The 20694-nt window shown below is 33.8% G+C and overlaps 2 protein-coding genes across 2 annotated transcripts; both read right to left on the bottom strand.

The window, feature by feature from the left end:
- Nucleotides 1–1832: 1832 nt before the first annotated feature.
- LOC100952147 (olfactory receptor 5AC1-like) lies at nt 1833–2756 on the bottom strand. The gene has a single exon (XM_003784010.1). The coding sequence runs from the start codon at nt 2754–2756 to the stop codon at nt 1833–1835; it is 924 nt and encodes a 307-aa protein (XP_003784058.1).
- A 13356-nt stretch (nt 2757–16112) lies between these two features.
- Nucleotides 16113–17048, bottom strand: LOC100951832 (olfactory receptor 5AC2). Its single transcript, XM_012801481.1, has one exon. It carries the CDS (start codon nt 17046–17048, stop codon nt 16113–16115), a length of 936 nt encoding a protein of 311 aa, XP_012656935.1.
- Between the last annotated feature and the right edge of the window lie 3646 nt (nt 17049–20694).

Raw genomic sequence — 20694 nt, 5'->3', positions numbered from 1 at the left:
AAGTTCTGTTCCTGCCTCTTGTCCAGTGATAGATCTTCAGTAGCAATCCCCACAACAACAAAAAGAAACAAAGGGATTTAATTAAACTGAAAAACTTCTGCAAAGCTAAGGGCACAACAATTAAGGCAAACAGACAACCTTTGGAATGTGAAAAGGTGTTTGCATGTTACAAATCTGACAAAAGCTTGATAATTAGGATCTACAGAGGACTCAAATTAATCAATAAAAAATGAGTACTTCTTAATCTTAGTTGCTTGGTTCTCAGTGCTCACCTTCTTCTCTCTAGGATTTGCTGTAGAATGATTTTTTGTGTGGATGTGGACGATTTTTTTTCTACAAAGTACTCAAGCAAATCAACAAGAAACAATCAAACAACCCCATTAAAAGTGGGCAAAAGACATAAACACATGCTTTTCAAAAGAAGATAGACTATGGCCAAAAAACAAGAAAAAATGTTCAACATCACTGATTATCAGGGAAATGCAAATTAAAAACACAATGAGATATCACCTTATCCCAGTTAGAATGGTTCTTATTAAATAGTCAAAAACCAATATATGCTGTCCTGGATGCAGAGAGAATGGAACCTTTGTACACTGTTGGTGAGATTGCAAATTAGTACAACCTCTACGGAAAACAGTATGGAAATTCCTCAAAGAGCTAAAAGCAGACATATCATTTCATCCAGTAATCTCACTACTGGATAGCTATCCAAAGGAAAGAAGTCATTTTATTAAAAAGATACCTGTACTCAATTTTTTTTTTTTTTGAGGCAGATTCTCACACTTTCATCCTTGATAGAGTGCCATGGCATCATAGCTCATAACAACCTCCAACTTGTAGGCTCAAGCTCTCCTCTTGTCTCATTTTGTTTCTATTTTATTAGAGACAGGGTCTTGTTTTTGCTCAGGCTGCTCTTGAAATTGTGAGCTCAAGCTATCCACCCACCTCAGCCTAGAGTGCTAGGATTACAGGCGTGAGCCACCACACCCAGCCATACTCAAATATTTTTTGCAGTATAATTCACAATTGCAAAAATTTGGAATCAATCCAAGTTCCCAGCAATTCATGAGTGGATTGACAAAATGTAGTGTATATATACCATGAAATACTACTAGGCCAGAATGAATTAAGGCCTTTTGCAGTAATTTGGATGGAATTGGAGACCGTGATCCTAAGTAAAGTATGTAAATTCGGAAAAACAAACACCACACAAACTTGCTATTAACCTGGAAACAACCAGTGAGCGCACATGTGTACTGAGTTAAGTAAAATTCAGTGGAAATCAAGCCGGGAGTGTGGGGCAAAGGGGATGCACCTACCTAATGGGTACAGTGAACATATCTGGGTGATGTGCACACTTATAACCTATAATGAAATTGATACATTTAACAAAACTTATCTGTATCCCCATATTTTAGGATTAAAAAAAATCTAGAAAACATGAAAGAAAAAAACACAATTGGTTAAGTGCTTAATATAAGATAAACTTGATATAATTAGCATTGCAAAAAAACTGAGAAATAGGCATTACTTCCCCTAAATTGATACATAGGGCTTATGTGTAAATCTTCAAATAAAATTACAAATATGGAAACCAGTTACATAATGACAAATCACATTTAAACTACTATTTCATCTGTATGATAATCTGCTTCACTTATACTTTTGTTAAAAAGCTACCATTAAAAATTTTTTGAAATATATTGAAGACTGTGATTTTTTAAAAATCAATCAAGTAATAAATGTGTCCACACAAAAATGCTGAGCCTAATTTGAATAACTTAAGTCTTCGTATTTTTACGAAGTTTGAAATTTGCCTTAAAAATTATTTATTTATTTTTTATTCTCCTCAAGGCACCTATAACCTCTTTGTTCCTCAGGCTGTAAATAAAAGGATTTAGCAGGGGAATTATTATCGTGTAAAATAAGGAATACATTTTGTCCCGATCTTCAGCTGGTCCAGACCCAGGACGCACGTACATGCAGAAGAGAGTGCCATAGAACAGAGAGACTGAGAGCAGGTGGGCGCTGCACGTGGAGAAGGCTTTGCTTCTGCCTTTTTCAGACCTCTTTTTCAGAATGGCAAAGAGAACATAGGAGTAAGAGATAATAATAGTTATAAAAGTGAAAGATTGTATAAACACTGAGAATACAAAAATCATGAGCATATTAATTCCAGGGTCAGTACAGGAAATCTTAAACAGTTGTAAAATTTCACAGTAGAAATAACGTATGATATTAAACTTGCAAAAAGTTAATCTAAACAACAAACCCACATGCATCATAGGATGAAGAAACCCAATAGCATAAGAAACACTTAACAATTGAATGCAGTATATATTTGACATCACTACTGGATAAAGCAAAGGGTTACATATGGCTACATAGCGGTCATAGGCCATCACTACCAGGAGGAAACATTCTGTGTTTGCACTGGAAGCAAAAATATAAAACTGGGTGATGCACTCAACCAGGGAAATCATATGATTCTTAGATAAAAAATTCACTAGCATCTTGGGAGTTACAGAGGATGAAGAACAAGCGTCTACAAAGGCTAAACTGCCAAGGAAAAAGTACATGGGGGTGTGCAGGTGGGGATCTTTCCAGATAAGAGCAATCAGGCCCAGGTTGCCAAACATGGTGATGAGGTAGATCAGCAAGAACACCAGAAACAGGGGCACCTGCAGCTCTGGGCGATCTGTAAGTCCTGTGAGGACAAAGGCTGTCACTTGTGTCTGGTTTGCCTCCATCATATCCACCCAGGCTGATCACTGCAGTGAGAGAATAAGTGAAGAACAAAATCATAAACAACCATGAAAATGATAACATTTAATTTGGGAAAAAAGCATCTTCATTGATTACGTATTCCCTTTAATCCCAAGATTTACCTTTTACCCTTTAGTATTCTTTACAAATGATATGCATTTAGGAAACTGATTCTCATATATATACACATATATATGTACAGAATATGTATATATGTACAGTATATATATGAGAGAATCAGTTTATATATGTATATGTACATATATATATATGTTTCTTTTTTTTTTTTTTTTTCAAGTTTTTGGCTGGGGCCAGGTTTGAACCTGCCACCTCTAGTATATGGGTCCAGTGCCCTATTCCTTTGAGCCACCCTCATATATGTTTCTTTATATATTTATGTGTGTGTGTGTACACATATATATGTATAGAAACATATTTGTTTCTTTATATGTACATATATATGTTTTTATATATGTATGTATGTGATAGTTTTAAGTATATATGTATATATATAAAGAACCTGCATGTACATATATATGTGCATATGTAAAGATTTCATTGCCCTTATAATAAAAGTAGACTTATTTTTTTAATTTGGAATATTTGATTATGTTTAATAATCTTGCAATTTAAATAAAAGAAATACAGCTCATTTGAAAGGTCACCATACATAGGGAAAATGAGAAATGGTAGCTAATGTACCTTTATTGACAAAATATTCATTACTAAATTTTACAAAGAGATGGCCAACACAAAAAGACTATCTTGTAAAATTTTGGAAAGAATATTTAGCGACAATTTCCCATTTCCCCCATATGGTGATTTGGTGACATCTTGTAGAAAGCTACTTAAGTAAGCTAAAGATGATTTATCAAAACTAAAAGCACAGTCTAAGTAATACAGCTCTCCCTTCAAATTAAGGACAGATTGAAATGCTTACTATGACTATTATTAGGTGGTATTTTCTTAGAAATTCTAAATACATCTCAAAAGTAAAATGTAAATAATATAGTAAAGGGTTTAGCGAAATCATAGGAATTATAGAAGATAAATTCATATTTTGCTGATATATTGTTGGAATTAAACCAATTACATTACGACTTTACTAAGCACTGGATGCAGGATATAAATATCAAAAATCACTATACTTTTTATGTAAACAATAACTAAGAAAGAGAACTATTTTAATAATAAAAATCATAACAAAAATATATTTTGAAATTTTTTTATATGTAAGACCTATATGAGAAAAATTACAAAACTTACCAAAGGCCATTATATAAATTCTGAATAAAAACCCAAAATATGTTCTTGGATTTAAAAAAATGGTATTATAAAAATGCCAGTATAATTAAAATTAATTTCAATTATAAAAATTCTAATCACTTTCTAATGTGATATTTTCAATGTAAATTTCATATCAAATAAAAGTGTTTGAAGAGACAGTAAAAATGTCCAATGTTCAGTAGTGTTAAAACATAAAATCATTCCATAGAATAAGATATTGGCACAGAAATAGGAAAATGGTATAATAGTGAAATCAAATAAACACTCTGGAAATAGTTTCAAGTATGTATGTGATCATTTCAAGTATATAGGTATAGAACCTACATAGTTGAATACCTCCCTACCCTGACCACATCCTTATGTCGACCTAATTTTCAAAGGCTAGACATGCACCACATTTATGTATCAATACAGTCGGCCTACCTCCTTATGTTGATTACCTTCCTATGTTGACCAGTTTATTACAGTCTTTGGGTGTTCAAATCGTAGAGGTTCTACTGTATTGCATGAGTGATATATCAATTGAGAAAAAATAATGATTTATTCAATAAATAGTATGGACATACTATATATAAATGGTTATCTATCTGGAAATAAAGTAAGAATAATTCTCTCCCATGCTTGCTTGGAGCAAGGACTTAAAAGTGAAAAAAGAGAAAAGAAAATTTGTGAAATTAATATAATTTAAACATATTACAGAAACTTTTAGCAAAGATATGAAGCCAATAAAGATATGGGCATATTTTATCTAATTTTTATTTTATGAAGTTATAGTATGTAACAAATCTATAATTAGGTAAAAGATGAATAAAGATGGGGAAAAAATTACAGTAAATATGATAGATAAAATATTAGTCACTATCATATACCAAAAAACTTACAAATTGATAAGAGTTTAATAATGCAATAGAAAATTCTTTTTTTTTTATTTATTTATTTTTATTTATTTATTTTTTTTGAGACAGAGCCTCAAGCTGTCCCCCTGGGTAGAATGCCATGGCATTACAGCTCACAGCAACCTCCAACTCCTGGGCTCAAGTGAGTCTCTTACCTCCGCCTCCCAAGTAGCTGGGACCACAGGCACCCGCCACAACGCCCGGCTATTTTTTGGTTGCAGCCGTCATTGTTGTTTGGCGGGTCTGGGCTGGGGATTCGAACCCGCCACCTTAGGTGTACGCGGCTGGCGCCTTAGCCGGTTGAGCTATAGGCGCCAAGCCGAAAATTCTTTTTTAAAAATTGAAAAAGCAAGTCACAGAAACATATGTTAATAGATTCAACAAATGTAGGGGGGAAATGCTTAACTTTCCCAGCATATATATACTGTGTAAAATAACAAACTAGCACTTTTCACTTCTCAGATTAGCAAAATTTCAGGCTTGCAGAAATTTGGAAAGGCCACTCTCACATTTACTGGTAAAAATGTAAATTAAGTCTTTTAAACTTTTAAGCACAATTTCACAACATCTTTTACAAATAAAAATATACCTACCATTTAACTCAGCAATCTGTTCTATAGCAATAATATCACCTCATAGGGAGAGAGTTGTACCAAATCATTATTACTGGTGCCAAAACACTAGAAATAATATGAAAACCAGTAAGGATAAAACAAGCGGTGAACAAATCCTGCTATAATCCCCCTAGTCAATTTTAAAATGTCATCTTGCCAGCCATTTTAAAATGATTCATAGCTCTACTAGTTGACTAAGGGAAATTTCCACAATTTTTAGTAAAGTGAGAAGAGCCAGTAAAGGAAAAATGTATATACTTCAGAAATATTAAAAATAGAAAAAAAGTCTTAAAATTCTTATTCTATGTATATCTATGAACACACATATATCTGCATATCTTATAACTATATGAACATAAAGATAGAATAAGATTATAGATCCCAGATTGTCAATATTGTCTGAGTGTGGGTGAGAGGAGAGAAAAAAGGAGAGGAGGCCAGAGATAAATATACTCCACCAAAAAAAATTTTGTGTGTGATAAAAAAATATATGTTATCATTCTCTTTATGATGCAATTATGTGTATTTTTATATGTACAAAGATATATACTGAAGAATAGGCAAAAGCTTGCTAATAGTGAGGAAGAGATGGAGCAAAACAAAAATAGGGATAGTATTACTGAATTTAGTAGGTGGCGATATGAATTCTAAGGAAAAATGGAAATCAATCATAAAAAATTTGTAAAACTGTATTTTAAGAAATTTTTTTGGATTATGTAGCATATGCTTTTAATTGTCCTCAGTGATATCTTACTCTAATCATCAGGAGGGTTTTCTTTTTGAATAGTCAAAATATTTGTAAATGAATAAAGTTAGGTAAACAAATATAATAAGTTGGGTTTTTTTTGCAATTTTTGGCCAGGGATGGGTTTGAACCTGCCACCTCCAGCATATGGGGCCAGTGCCCTACTCCTTGAGCCACAGGCACTGCCCTATAATAAGTTTTAATATTAAGTTTTCTTCATCTCTAAGTACCTTTCTTTTTGGATATATTACTAGATATTGTATAATTTTTGTCAACATTATATATGGAATAGTTGATGTGATTTTAATTGGTTTGATTTTGTTCTATGACATATAACCTTTCTCTACAAGAAAATCCTAAAGATGAAACCTGAAGATAAGGTGGAGATCCTCGCAGAGCCTCTTGTATTACCTAGAAGGAAAAATATGCACCTATTATTTGGTATGTAAATTCAATTGTTCTCAAAATAAAATCAATAACAAAATTTTATATACATATTTCTTGTTGATTTAAAAATGTACCTATGTACCAAATTTGGGTTTGTTTGACCTTAAAATAGGAGGCAATTTTTCATAACAGTTCGGCATTAACAATAAGGATAAATTGTTATTTCCCATCTTTACTGAGAACAAAGCAGGAGAATATTTGTTTTTAAAAAATTATCTTTTAAAGTATATGTCTCCAAGGAGCCCTGGAAACACAACAGAGGCAGCAAGAAGACTGATTTGTCTTACCTGAAAATTGGTCTTATGGATACATGTCGTTTAGTTTCCAAAGTGGAGGTTTTGTCCTGAATAAGACTGACTAGCTTTTATCTCCAACTCTAAACCCATAATTGATATTCCCAGCTTGCATAATTAGGTCAAGAGCTATCAAGCCGTTTGCCTCATGTCTTACAGATATAGGTAAACGAAGGCTATCGTTGATGACTTTAGCTCATCTTCTCATAATTCCAGGAAAAAATAAAGAAATGCAAATAGCATAACTTAGTTGTTCATACTCTAACAAAGACCATCTTCTATAGTATACCCATGATAGGCATCAAAACTGTCTTGAAGAGAAACAGAAAATCTCATAGGGTTACCAGGATTTTCATTTCTTACCAAGATATTTTATTATTAAATAGGCAAATTGAAAGACTATAAATATTGGAAATCACACAGATTCCAGTGTCTTCACTCAGTTCCTGTAAGTCTTTAGGATATTGAGGAAGTGATGGTTTTTCTAAAAAAAGAACTGATCTTCTGGAGGAAAAAAAATGGAAAAATATATTTCTCTCTACCATGTTCTACATTAGGGCCAAAGTCGTCTTTATAAATTGCCACACTAATGAGATCACCCACTGCTCTCACATCCACTACTACTTTCCCACTTTAAATCTTAAATGAAGAAATGTGCGAGGTTTGGACTAAACAGTGGTTACTTGCGCAAAGATTTTCCTTGGACATCTCAACCTCAGGGAGCTAATCTCTTTTTGTCCTCTTTTTCAAATCTATTCCTGGGGGAAAGCATGAACCATGAAATTCCCTCCATGAAAGTTACCAGTAGATTCTCTATAGGATAAAGGCAAAGTTGTTCTAGTGGGCATTATGAGCTAATCAAAGAATCACCCCAGATACACCCAAGTGTAACAATTAGAAACACACATTGTGTCATTAGGGTTCATTGTCAGAGAAACTTAACTTCCCCTGAGCAGTTTTATTAAATAGTACATATTAACTTCCATTCTGTTATTGTTCTTGATGGTGCCACATTCCATATACCTAGTAGTCTCTTCTAAAGTCTTAAAGACTTACCAAACTCACCAGTACAAATCCAAACTTACGTCTTTTCAAATCTTGTCACCAAACATCACCTTCTACCCTATTTTTAAAGAAACAAACCTAAGAGTCATTTGTATCAATGACCTCTTCCTCAAACTCACATCATCATTATCAAAAACGCTGTTTTAGCTCTTTAATGTCTACTGAAACCATCTACTTCTCTCCAAATTCAAGAAAATTCCATTTCCTTTCTGCATTACTGAAATAATCATTTCATAATCTATGCATATTTTTCTAACCTGTTCCCCAACTATTCTTTACATTTAGGCCAGTGTCATCTTGATAAAATCCCAAATTGCTGAAGTCACCACTGCTTTCCCACCCAAGGCTGCATCTCCACTACAATATGGCTCTCACACAAGATTAAAATGGCTCTCACACAAGATTAAAATATTTAAACACACATATCCTTTCCCTCATCCTAAAACATACCCAATAATCCTCTGCACATAGTTGTTGCCCTTAACAGGTTTTCAGGTGAATAATTCTGAATTTTTCTTTTGATGAGAGAATTGAAATTAAAAATGAGAATTTCATTTGTAACTTCTACATGCAATGTTACTGAAGAAAAAAAAATGTGTTCATCTCTTTTCCATAAGTCTTACTATAAAATGAAAGCTACCCCATCTTTCCAGGCTCTTTAAGTTTCTGTGTGAATGTGTACTCCAGGGAAAGAAGGAACATGCACTCCGTGAGTGAGGCTGACAGAGCTCATGAACCCAAGTGGAAACCTTAAAACTGCCAACTCATTGGCAGTATGTTTTCTGAAAGCAGGCCATCAGAGTTACCAGGTCTGCAAATGACAAACAAGAATTACAGATGTTTCTCTTTCACATCCTTCTATAGTGGAATGGACAACAAAATATGATCTCGTTGCAAGATATTAAAAATCCAGATCTCTTTCAGATATGAGAATTGATGACCCAGCTCTCCTGAGCTACAAAATTTCCTTTGAGAAATATTTATGGGGTAGTAACTGTGAGTGAGACCCACTGAAGGAGGAGGGAAATTGTACTATCTGTGTTTTTGTGCAAACTTCACACCAAAGTTACTGTGGTTCTTTCTCAGAGGAGTAACTTTTCACGTTGTATTATGTGCTCGCTTTGCAGCACATACACTAAACGCATTATACTTTACCCTTTGGCACAGAGCTCTTCCATCCAGTTTTTTTGGAAGCATTCTTCCTCACCTCCTCCAGAATTACCAGGCCCTCTCCTATACTCTTGTTCAACCAGTGCTTCATTTCATTTACTGATGTTTGCTGCAGTTGATTTCTGCAGCCTTTTCTCACAACACAAATCCTGGTTCTGATGACTGCAACAGACTCTTGAACTCTGATAACCTGTGCTGTCAACTTTTCCCAGGTGGCAGCTTGTTAAAAACAGAGAGGGTGGCTGGCCTGTTGAAATGAGCATTGGAGCGAAAAGACCAACCACTGTCAATTCTGTACAGTGTAACATTAACACTCAACACTTGTACAAAGTGCAGATGCTTGTCCAGAGGATCCTCACCCATTTATGAGTCTACTCTCCATGGGGTCTATCAGTCTAAAGAGTTTTGTTTATTGGGATCTAAGGTAATTTAGGTAGATCACAGAAGCGGGAAAGGGGGGAGGGGAGGAAAGTCTTCCTTCCTTCTCTTTAACTTGGCTGTAACTCAAGCTCCTTCTCTGAGCATAACACTGAGCCAAGAGGGGTGAAAATTTGTGAGACAGTTTCTCCCATGTAAGAGCCGACTTGTTCACAAATACTAAAGCAGTGAAATTATCATCTTGTGTGATCTGCCACTGTTCAGTATTTGAAGATTTTGATTGTTTTCTTCAGGCCCTGGATAAATGAGAAAGAAAGTGACCCAGTGATAATTTAAAGGTTTTATTCTTTCCTCTGTAGATTAGAAAGTAAATTAATTAATATTTAACATGTTGGCATAAATTAGAAGCCTAAAAGATTTCAGTTGAACTGTTATTACTTTGTCTTAATGTAATAAAATATTCCAATGAAGGTAGATAGCCAAGTCTTTTTATAATTGTGGCATTCATACAAATAAGGCTTCACTGATTTGGGGAATGCTAAGTAGCAGTAGAAAATTTATATTTAATTATTTACCTTTTCTCAGATCTTATAGGATGACTAATACATCATGGTTTTTTATTCATTAAGTATGTGACACAGCATTCTGTGGGGACAGACTAGGAAAATTATACAGGAAAAAGTGTTGAAGCGTTTGTGAGAAGTACAAACTGCAAGAGTCTATCTCGTCATCTGGAAGCTGAAGACAGCCACAAGAGTAGAACGCTTAACTGGTTTCAAACAAGCTAAATGATTAGATTAGAAAGCAGCCATTTGGGCTGGTTGGAATAGATTAGCAGTATAGAATAAAAGGTAATTAAATTCCCACCAAAACAGTGTATGTTCCCTTTAAAACTTTAATTCTAACCCAGATCGTTGCCCACTCCCCTATACATTGTTCCTCTTAGGTCTTACGCAAGCCCACCCATGTGTCACATGTGTAGACACACTTTCCTTGACTCCTAAATAATCATGAAGAATCAGCTAATGCTACATTGTAAATATTGAAACACAAAAAGCCGCTGGGTTTCAGATGGGGCGGTATTTTCGTGACCCACCTTTCCGGGTGAGATCTCTGGCCCCTCCAAGCCTCATCAGTTATTGCTCCAGCTGTAGCTGAGGGTGAGAATCTTTCTTTGTCGCACCATCCTTTTCCACTTTAGCCAAGTTCCAAGGAAGTCAGTGGAGGCAAACAGCCTCAGCATTCTAGGTGCGGGCCCATGTATTAGATCTTGCATTCAAATCTAGTTCAGCTCCAGTCGAGCCACTTCACTTGAAATCTATCTGTTCCTATCACAGTTTAAACAAAGCTCTACATTCTCAGCCATTCGAAACCACTCCAAATTTTGTTTTCCTCTTCCCTTTTCAGGTTCACCTCCAAAATTTACATGTGCCACAGCTACAATAGGTACTCAAGTTTCTCTCAATATTGAGCATCTCTAACATTCTATTTATGATGAGTTCCAATGCTCAGAACAACCTAGTCCATATATCCAAATGCCCATTACCCATCCTATTATCAGAAACATATATCCACACACAATTGCATTTCAAATAGGTGGCATTTCCCTTCAATATGCCTGTGTTATACTCATTTATATTATAGGACTACTCCTGATGAGAAATTTTTCTGGCTCAGATAAAAATTTTAATCATTTTTTTTTAACTGAATGTGGTATTCATGTTATAAAACCTTAGTCACATGGTCTGGTCCTATTTGTCATTAGGCATAGAATGGATATACATGGGGAAGGCATTCATGGAAATAAATAAGGAAGAAAAGATGGACGCCTGTGAAATGAATGGTCTTGTTTCAAGTGACCTCTTACTTGATCAGCTGTGGCCACCGTGGTAACCTCTGAAATAAAAACTCCACCTGAGTGCACAGACTTGCCTTCGGTTCAGTGTGTGGTGGGTATAGACTACTCACAAACATTAGCACAAACCTTAACTCATATGTAGAATTTTTCTGCAAAAATATACATTAAGATAAGCAGTTGAGAAGGCTTAGAGATTGTCATCTAAAACCCTTCCATTAGGAAAGAAAAGTAGCAGAAACGGATAAACATTGCTCATTTATTTAGAGAATGATCTTTGTTTTATTTATTACTAAAATGCAAGTATATAAATAAGAAGATTTTGCAGGCTTACAATGAATGCTATGCTGGAAGGGAAAAAATGAAAGGAGATAAGGAACTCTGATAAAGTTCCATTTTCTTAGTCCTTCTGAAATGAGACTCCAGTATTAGAAGAATGATCAGAAACAATGAAAAATGTTAGGTAATTATTTAAAAAAATTGTATTTATAGTACTTTTAATAATTTTTTTGCTGCTACCAGTCAGAATAAAAATGAGAATTCGTACATGGAAATTTTTATCTCTGCTTACTGTGAAAATTAATTGTATACATCAACATTTTAATTTTAGCAAGAACTTTTACTGATTTAAAGTTACTTTTTAAACAACGATGGTTACCTTAAGATGCTCTGAGATGTGTATAGTGTTTTTAAAACCCATGAACCTAATATTGTCTGATGACAAATGATTTTTGTCTGCAAAAGTTTTTACATAGCAACTTGCTCAAGATAATGTAATTTTAAAATGGTTTGCTTTTGTGGAAGATTTTTAAAGGAATCACATAACCCTCTCTATAAATGCTTTAAACAGTTGCCCAAAAAGGCTATGACTGGAGTAAGCGTGCTCATGCATTTTTTCATTCAGTGATTGTCTACCAAGGTGATGATACAGTACTGAGTACAACTAAAATATTGCTTAAGTCTTGAAGTAGATGAAAAACAAATCATGAACCTGACAAATTAGCTGTATCTTTAAAATATTTAATGGTTACTTTTAAACAGTTTTAACCATCAACCATATTTTTATGATACAATACTGTACTTTGCTATCTTTTCCATTCTTCAATAAATGTCATTGCATATCATCTAAGGGCAAGGCATCCTATCAGGTGCTATGATTTATTTGGATAAACATTGAAAAAATAACTAGGATATTTTATTGCTCTTATAGAAAACATTTCTTTCTGTATAATTTTGTTTATCTAAAACATTTTTTCTTTTGCTTATAAAAAAGGGATTCAGCAAGAAATTGCAATAAAGTACAATAAAGAATACATTGGAAGCTGTTTTTCATCTGGGCCAGATTCAGAACTCACACACCTGAATAAAAAGAATGTTGTAAAAGAACAAGAGAACAACAAAAATATAAGTGCTGCTTATGGAAAGTCATTGCTTTTATCTTTTTCATAGTGAATTTTCTATATTAGAAGACATGGGGATAAGAGACAATATTGTTCATTAATGGAGGTTGATAAAGAAATTGTGTAATAATAAACTCATGCGTTTGGAAATTGCATATGACAATAAGATTTTGAAATAGAACTTGTATCTATGTTGGCCCTATCGAATGTTAAGATAAACAGAAATCCCACACGAATATTGAAAGGCTGAAAGTCAAAAACGTGAAACTCTCAGCAACTGAATTCAATTCAGAAGAAAATCCATAATGTCACAACACATCAATACACATGAAATCAGGAATGAAAGAAAACTAAAAATAAATGAATTTAGATTTAATATAAAAGCTACAAGAGAAAATGAAATATTCTATGAAAGAACAGGTGAAAAGTAATAAAATAGAAGAAAAATTAATGAATCAGTTAAGAACAAAGTTAGAGATAATTAAAAATCATAAGCTAGTTCTTTTAAAATATCTACAAAATAGAAAAGTTACTAACTTATTTTTTAATTGATAAAAACTCCCAAAAATGAAAATATAAGATGGAAATGATCTTCCAAATACAAGAAATTTTAAAAGCCTCATTAGAGTCTTTGTTCAACTGTAGGTAGATATAAAATGAAAATCTAAATAATGAAATAATTTAATGAAACAACATAACTTACAGAATTGACCTTCATATAGCCAAAATACTCAAGTTTTTAGAAGATTAGAAAAATGCAATTTCTTCTCCCAAAAATAAATCACCAAGTTTAAATGGTTTCACAGGGAAATACTATTAACCTTTTCTGGATGAGATCACTTCAATGCTGTTATTCCAAAGCATAGAGAAAGGATGAAATTTTCCAAATAATTTTTGGAAAATAATAGCAAATCTTACAAAAGTTCGAATAAATTAAAAATCTACAAATAAATTGTGTTAAAACTGTTACAGCAGAAATCTTAAAACATTAGAAAACAAAAATCAAAATCACTTTGAAAAATTGAAAAAGCGCTACCTATAACCATGGCAAACTGGGTTGTTCTACATCAGTGGTTCTCAACCTTCCTAATGCCGTGACCCTTTAATACAGTTCCTCATGCTGTGGTGATCCCCCAGCCGTAAAGTTATTTTTGTTATTCTTAGCAATGAATTTTATGGTTGGGGGTCACCACAACATGAGGAACTGTACTAAAGGGTCACGACATTAGGATGATTGAGAATCACTGTTCCATATCATGTCTCCTTCTGTGAAAATCAGAAAACCTGAACAAAGTATAATAAAGTAATAAGCTTTTAAGCATCAGTAATCATGAAAGCAGGCAGGAATTGTGGAGCCAAGCCTCAGAAGAGAGGGAAAAAGGAAGAGGTAAGCCTGCTTTCCCCTCAAGGAATCACCAATATTTTTAATCACTTTTAGTGACAACATTCTTCTTAGTAAAGTATCACAAGAATGGATAAACAAGTATCCAATGTACTCTACTAATATGAAACCAACAGATAAACAACTACATGCCCACATGAGAGAAAAACATAATTAAATTCAAGTGGGGGAGAGGGAAAAACAAGGGAAAGGGGAAGAGGGAACAGGATTTTCAAGTCTCACCTAACTGTCACAATGTAAAAGTATACAGCACACCCCCTGGGTGAAGGGCTCAACTACAACTTGAACCTTACCTAACAAACACAAACAATGGAACCTAATCATTTACACCCTCATATTAATCTGAAAATTAATAAATAAATATGAAAGCATAGAAGCTGAGATGGTGAGCACAAATTTTTACAGATAATGTGATATTTCCTAAAATTAAACATATGCATGCTTTATGATATTCAAATTTCATTCCTAGATATATATCCAATAAAAATGTGCATATCTGTGCACCAGAAGACATTCATCAGAAGGTACATAGCAGCATTGTATGAAATAGCCAAATATTGGACATAGTCCAAAGTATTTCATACTATGTGATTTCCAGAATACTAGACTCAAAAACATATGAAACCAATCTATGCTATAAGAGTTCAAAAAGATACAAAAGCTAACTTAAAGCAATCCCTTGGTTAAATATGGAATAATTCAAGCTTTAAAATCATGATTATTGCAATTGATGTAACCACATCAAATAGGTTGTGATTTTTGAGTTTATAATAATAAGTCTTACAAATGAAAAATAAATAAACCTCTTTGACTACCTGGGGAAGTCACTAGGACTCCAATTCATTATTCTGAAAATAGACAACATAATTCTGTCACTGAACTGGAAGTAAATTGGTTGCTGAGGCCATGAGAATCTGCTCTCACTGTGAAAAGAATTCACAAGCTCAAATTTGTACCCTCATCCATATATACTGAACCAGTTTCTTATCATGACCTTCTGCCTCTTAGGGTGTAACTATGCGATTCATATGCAAATGTTTGATCATGCTTACTAATTAACAAAATGTTCATGCAGATAGTGCCAGAGAACTGTAATGTTTGAGAAGATTGTATGCTGAGATATTTTCTGATCTCCAAATTTCTGAATACCCCTGTATTACATAATGCTCTCTATGAAAGTTATTACATGAACTTCTAGATATGGAAAGTTTTAAATTCTGATACTCTATCATTCAATTCAAGCCAACATCTTTTAAAGAAATGATATTGTTAAGAGGTACTCAAATCTTTAAAGATAAAAACATATATCAAAGATACATCTTGTTTAAACCCTTCATTTTTCTTAATGTTCCCCCCCTTTTATTTTGAGAACACTGCAAGACTCTGATTTTTTATTGTTTTATTATTGTATGGTCGAGGAGGACAGAGCTTTATTATTAATGACATGCAGATCCAGCACAGTGAGCCCTGAACTCGCACTTACATACCAGTGTTGTCAATTACTTGATAGCATTTGGCTGAAGGCTGCCTATAGGACAAATGATTTTCAAAGACTAATGTCTGGATAACAAGGAAGGAAATTGTTTTTAAATAAATCAAGTGTTGATGATGCGAAGACACTTCAGCTGGACTCACATTCCAGGAAACAGAACAAAGCTAGTTTTCACGGAGTTCTCATACATCCTCACCACCAGCCCTCTAATGAAAAGACAGAGCCGTGGCTAATCCACAAGACTCGATGACTTGTTTATGCAAAAGGTGGAAAGGAGAAAAAAAATGAAAAAAATTGCCCTAAGGAACTGTTCCCTTCTTTGTCACTCTTCTCAAGGCCTGCATAACTTCTTTATTTCTCAGACTGTAAATAAACGGGTTTAGTAGGGGGATTATAATTGTGTAGAATAGAGAATACATTTTGTCCTGATCTTCAGCGAGGCCAGACATGGGGCGCACATACATGAAGATGAGAGTTCCATAGTACAAAGAAACAGAAAGCAGATGGGCACTGCATGTGGACAAGGCTTTGCTCCTGCCCTTTTCAGACTTTTTTTTCAGAATATCAAAGAGCACACGACTGTAAGAGATTATGATAGTCATTAAAGTGGATATTTGTATGACAGCCGCAAAAATAAATATTAGGAGTGCATTAATAGAGGAGTCATTGCATGAAATTTTGAACAGTTGTAAAATTTCACAGTAGAAATAATGTATAATGTTAGACCGGCAGAAAGTCAATCTTATTAGAAAACTCACATGAACCAGGGGATGCAGAAAACCAATTGCGTATGACATGCTTATTAACTGAGAGCAGAGTTGGCTGGACATCACCACTGGATAAAGCAGAGGGTTACATATGGCTACATAGCGGTCGTAGGCCATCACTACCAGGAGGAAGCATTCCGCAGTTGCACTGGAAGCAAAAAAGTAAAATTGAGTGATGCACTCAGCTAGCGATATCATTGCAGTCTTGTCTAAGAAGTTGACCAGCATCCTCGGGGTCACAGAGGTCGAAGTACAAACGTCTGCAAAGGCTAACCCACCAAGGAATAAGTACATAGGTGTCCGAAGATGAGGGTCCTTCCAGATTAGAGCCATCAGTCCCAGGTTGCCCACCACGGTGATGAGGTAGACCACCGTGAACACGATGAAGAGGAGGACCTGCAGCCATGGTCGGTCTGTAAGTCCTGTGAGAACAAACTCCGTCACAAGAGTCTTATTTTCTTCTGACATAGCCACACTGGTCACTGGAATAAGAAAGTATGTGACAAAGACAATCACCAAAGATAACACAAAGCAGTCACTTTGTGTGTGTGTGTGTGTGTGTTAATTTATACATTTCAGTTTCCCATTTAATTGGTGGTTTTTAAAGTTCAACATTCATCCCTTAGTAAGATTTGTGTACAAAGTCTGAGCTTGAGTACCTGACCCTAACACGGGAAAATACTGAAATGAACGCAAAAAGTATTTGACGTGTATGGGAGGTGAAATTTGCCCCTACTCTCTTAAAGTTTTTGGTTGGCCTGAGAATTAAAAGCATACAAATTCATATAAATTGTACATGACATGAAAGTCCACCTAAGTAGATGGAGACCCAAACAAGTGTCAAACCTAAATATTTTTACACTAGGCTGAACAAACAGAGGCCACCATGAAAAAGCAGCTCAACTATGTGGGTAGGCAAAAGGACAATAAGAACTATTGTAATAAAAACTTTGTATAGAATTGTCTGAACTATAACTCCTCAAAAAAAGAAAACAGTGTTTCTTTTCTCCTGGTACAAAAAAGGCATCTTTCTTTTCTTTCTTTCTTTTTTTTTTTTTTTGTTTATTTTAGAGACAGAGTCTCACTTTATCACCCTCGGTAGAGCGCATGGCGTCACAGCTCACAGCAATCTCAGCAATCTCCAGCTCCTGGGCTTAGGTGATCCTCTGGCCTCAGCCTCCTGAGTAGCTGGGACCACAGGCACCCACCACACTGCCTGGCTATTTTTTGTTGCAGTTTGCCCAGGGCTGGGTTCGAACCCACCACCCTCGGCTGGGGCTGGCACCCTACCCACTGAGCCACAGGGACCACCCAGAAAAGGCTTCTTTCATGTGGAATTTCAATCTCCTGTTTTCAGGAGGAAAAGGAGACATTAGAATACCCTGTCACTCATAATATTCTATACTCCAAAACTGCATATTTCAGAATAGTATGTTCTGCCATGCTTGAGAGGCAGCATTAACGTCATGTAGAAGACCCCTGATGGGGAAATAGGTCCTAATCTAAAATCATCGCATGTGGGGGAGAAATAGACAAATTATTGAATATATCCATGACTACATAATTTTCATGGCATAGCAGAAGAATCCACAAACAATGGGAAAGGGCAAAACATATACTGAAGATATCTGTAACATAATTTGCATATATAGGGTTAGTACTTATAAAACACACAGAGATACGTAGAGACAACACTTATACTCTTTTTTAACTTGGTGAAAAGAAGAGGACTCAATGAAAAGAATGGGTAAAATATGTGAACAGACATGTTTACAGAAAAACAAGTGAACATGATCAATAAATAGATGAAAGAATACTGATAAATATGCCACGCAATGTTCCATGTCCTTAAAAATTAGGAATATTTTTAAAATTGATGCATCATTTTCACTTGTCAGAGAATCAAAAAAGTAAAATGAGACATTAACATCTGATGACAGAAAAATGAAGAATTACTGGTTAAAATGTAAATTCTAACAGCCTTTTCAATCTGACATTCTCTACTCAAATTAGCAGTTTTAAAAAGCTGTCATCTAACGCTCTCACTCCTGAATGTATATTCTAGAAATAATGTCAACCATACACAAGAATGAAACACAAGAGTGTCTAATAAGTATTGTTCATGAAGGCAAAGTCTGGAAACAAAAAGAACACACATCGACTATAGAATTATGGAATAAATTATGGTAGAGTCTGACTGTGGAGTATTATTCACATATAAAGGAAAGGAATTTGAATTCCACAAATTAGTGATAGGAAAATTTTATCAATGTGTTATTAAGTAAAAAAAAGTTTAAATTTCTTGGTCTGATTCTTATAATTTTTTGTTGATAAATATAATTAAAGGCTATGATATATACATGGGTAAAGATTGATTTTCTTTCATGAATTATAAGTTATCTCTTAAAGAATTTCCACAATAAAATTTTACAAATATTTTTGGGGAAGGATGCTTACCTGCATCTTAATAGAAATAAGAATAATAAAATTCTATTTTTTTTCTTTAGCAAAATGTATTTGACACTGATAATTATAAAGTAAAATTAGGAATAAAATGTCCCATACATTTTTCTTAGAAACTATCTATTAGTGGTGCTTTATGTTTCTGATACTTTCAATTTAAGTATTTGGTTATAAATAAAACTATTAAGAGAAGGTATGATTTTTTAACATACTCAAAATTATTTGAAAATTATTTACAATAGTGTCCAAATAGGGCTATCATTTTCATCGTTTTTATACACATCCAATATTTCTCTTATATTTTATTCTTAAGTGTTTTATAGATTTTGTTGCTATTATGAATGTAATATATGTATCTGGTATTTTCATGACATAATAAGATTTTCTCTTCTGATTCATAAACTATTTCTGAAAGAACATCCAGAGTAGAATATTTCTAATATTTTGAGGTGAATTTATAACCTCCTATGTTCCTTGAAAGGGAAATATATATATATAACAAATATATATATGTACATATATCTGAGTTGAAATAAATCATAATTTATTCACATTAAGAATAATTTCTTAATTTCATAGCCCATACCTCTTGACACTTATAATACACAGAACTTCATGTGAGCATGAATTAGAAGAACTAAGTATGTTTGATCAATAGGAAGACTGATGGGTTGTTACTCTCCATCTTCACTAAGCTGAAAAATACATTAAGTTTACAAAATTAAAGATATACCCACAGGGATCCCTATTATAATACACACAACCCAAAAAATTCATTAGAGTGTATTTGATGAAAATAGGCTATGTAGATGTTATGGAAATATAGTTTTCTTTCTAAAGTAGAGATTTTGTTCTAAATAAAATGGCTTGGATTTCTTTGCAACCCAAACTACCAAATAATAAATATTTTTATTCTCACATTATGAATTCTGTGTAATTAAACCAAGAAGCAATAAGGTTTGGAAATTGTTTTCTTTAAGAGTAATATGAAAAAAATACTTTCAGGTTGGAAAAAGGAGATAATTCTAGCTGTATTTGTTGATTTTAGCCCTATTTACATGATTCTATGAAATTTTAAAAGCTATGCAATGTAAATAGCCATCAACTGAAAGGTTTGGATTATTTACATTCTGTAAAATCACAAGTAATGTAGAAACAAGCTGCTCAGGTCTAAATGTTTTACACTGTAAAACAAAAAGAAATATAAAAATAATTTGAAGTTGCCAAATCATTCATAGCATGATAACTTTAATTTTTCCCATTTACTCCCTTCTTCTATTAAAATTTATTCTTTATGAAATTTTCATTTAAACACTTCTCTTCTACAGTAAAACATCCTCTCCTATCTGTCTAAGTTTTGATGTCTGGCTGAGAAGAATCTCAATGTTTCAATGGAATTTTCATTTCTTACAGATATCTCATTATCATCTAAAGACATATTGCAAAACTCTAAATAACAGAAATTGTAGAAATCATTGTGCTCTCACCCAGTTCCTTCAACAAAGTGATACTTTTCCTGAAATAACATAAAAAATGGAGAAATGAGGCCATGATTACTTACACACTGATTTTTACTAGTCACTTCAAAATAAATGAAGATAATGTGTATTACTTTTATTTCCATACTTGTTCTTTAAAAAAAAAAAAAAAA

Source organism: Otolemur garnettii, unplaced genomic scaffold (assembly GCF_000181295.1).
Source record: "Otolemur garnettii isolate 467f Iridium unplaced genomic scaffold, OtoGar3 scaffold00009, whole genome shotgun sequence".
Classification (NCBI taxonomy): Eukaryota; Metazoa; Chordata; class Mammalia; order Primates; family Galagidae; genus Otolemur; species Otolemur garnettii.
Note: the sequence above shows the minus strand (reverse complement) of the source record. Positions and strands in the feature narration are given on the sequence as shown.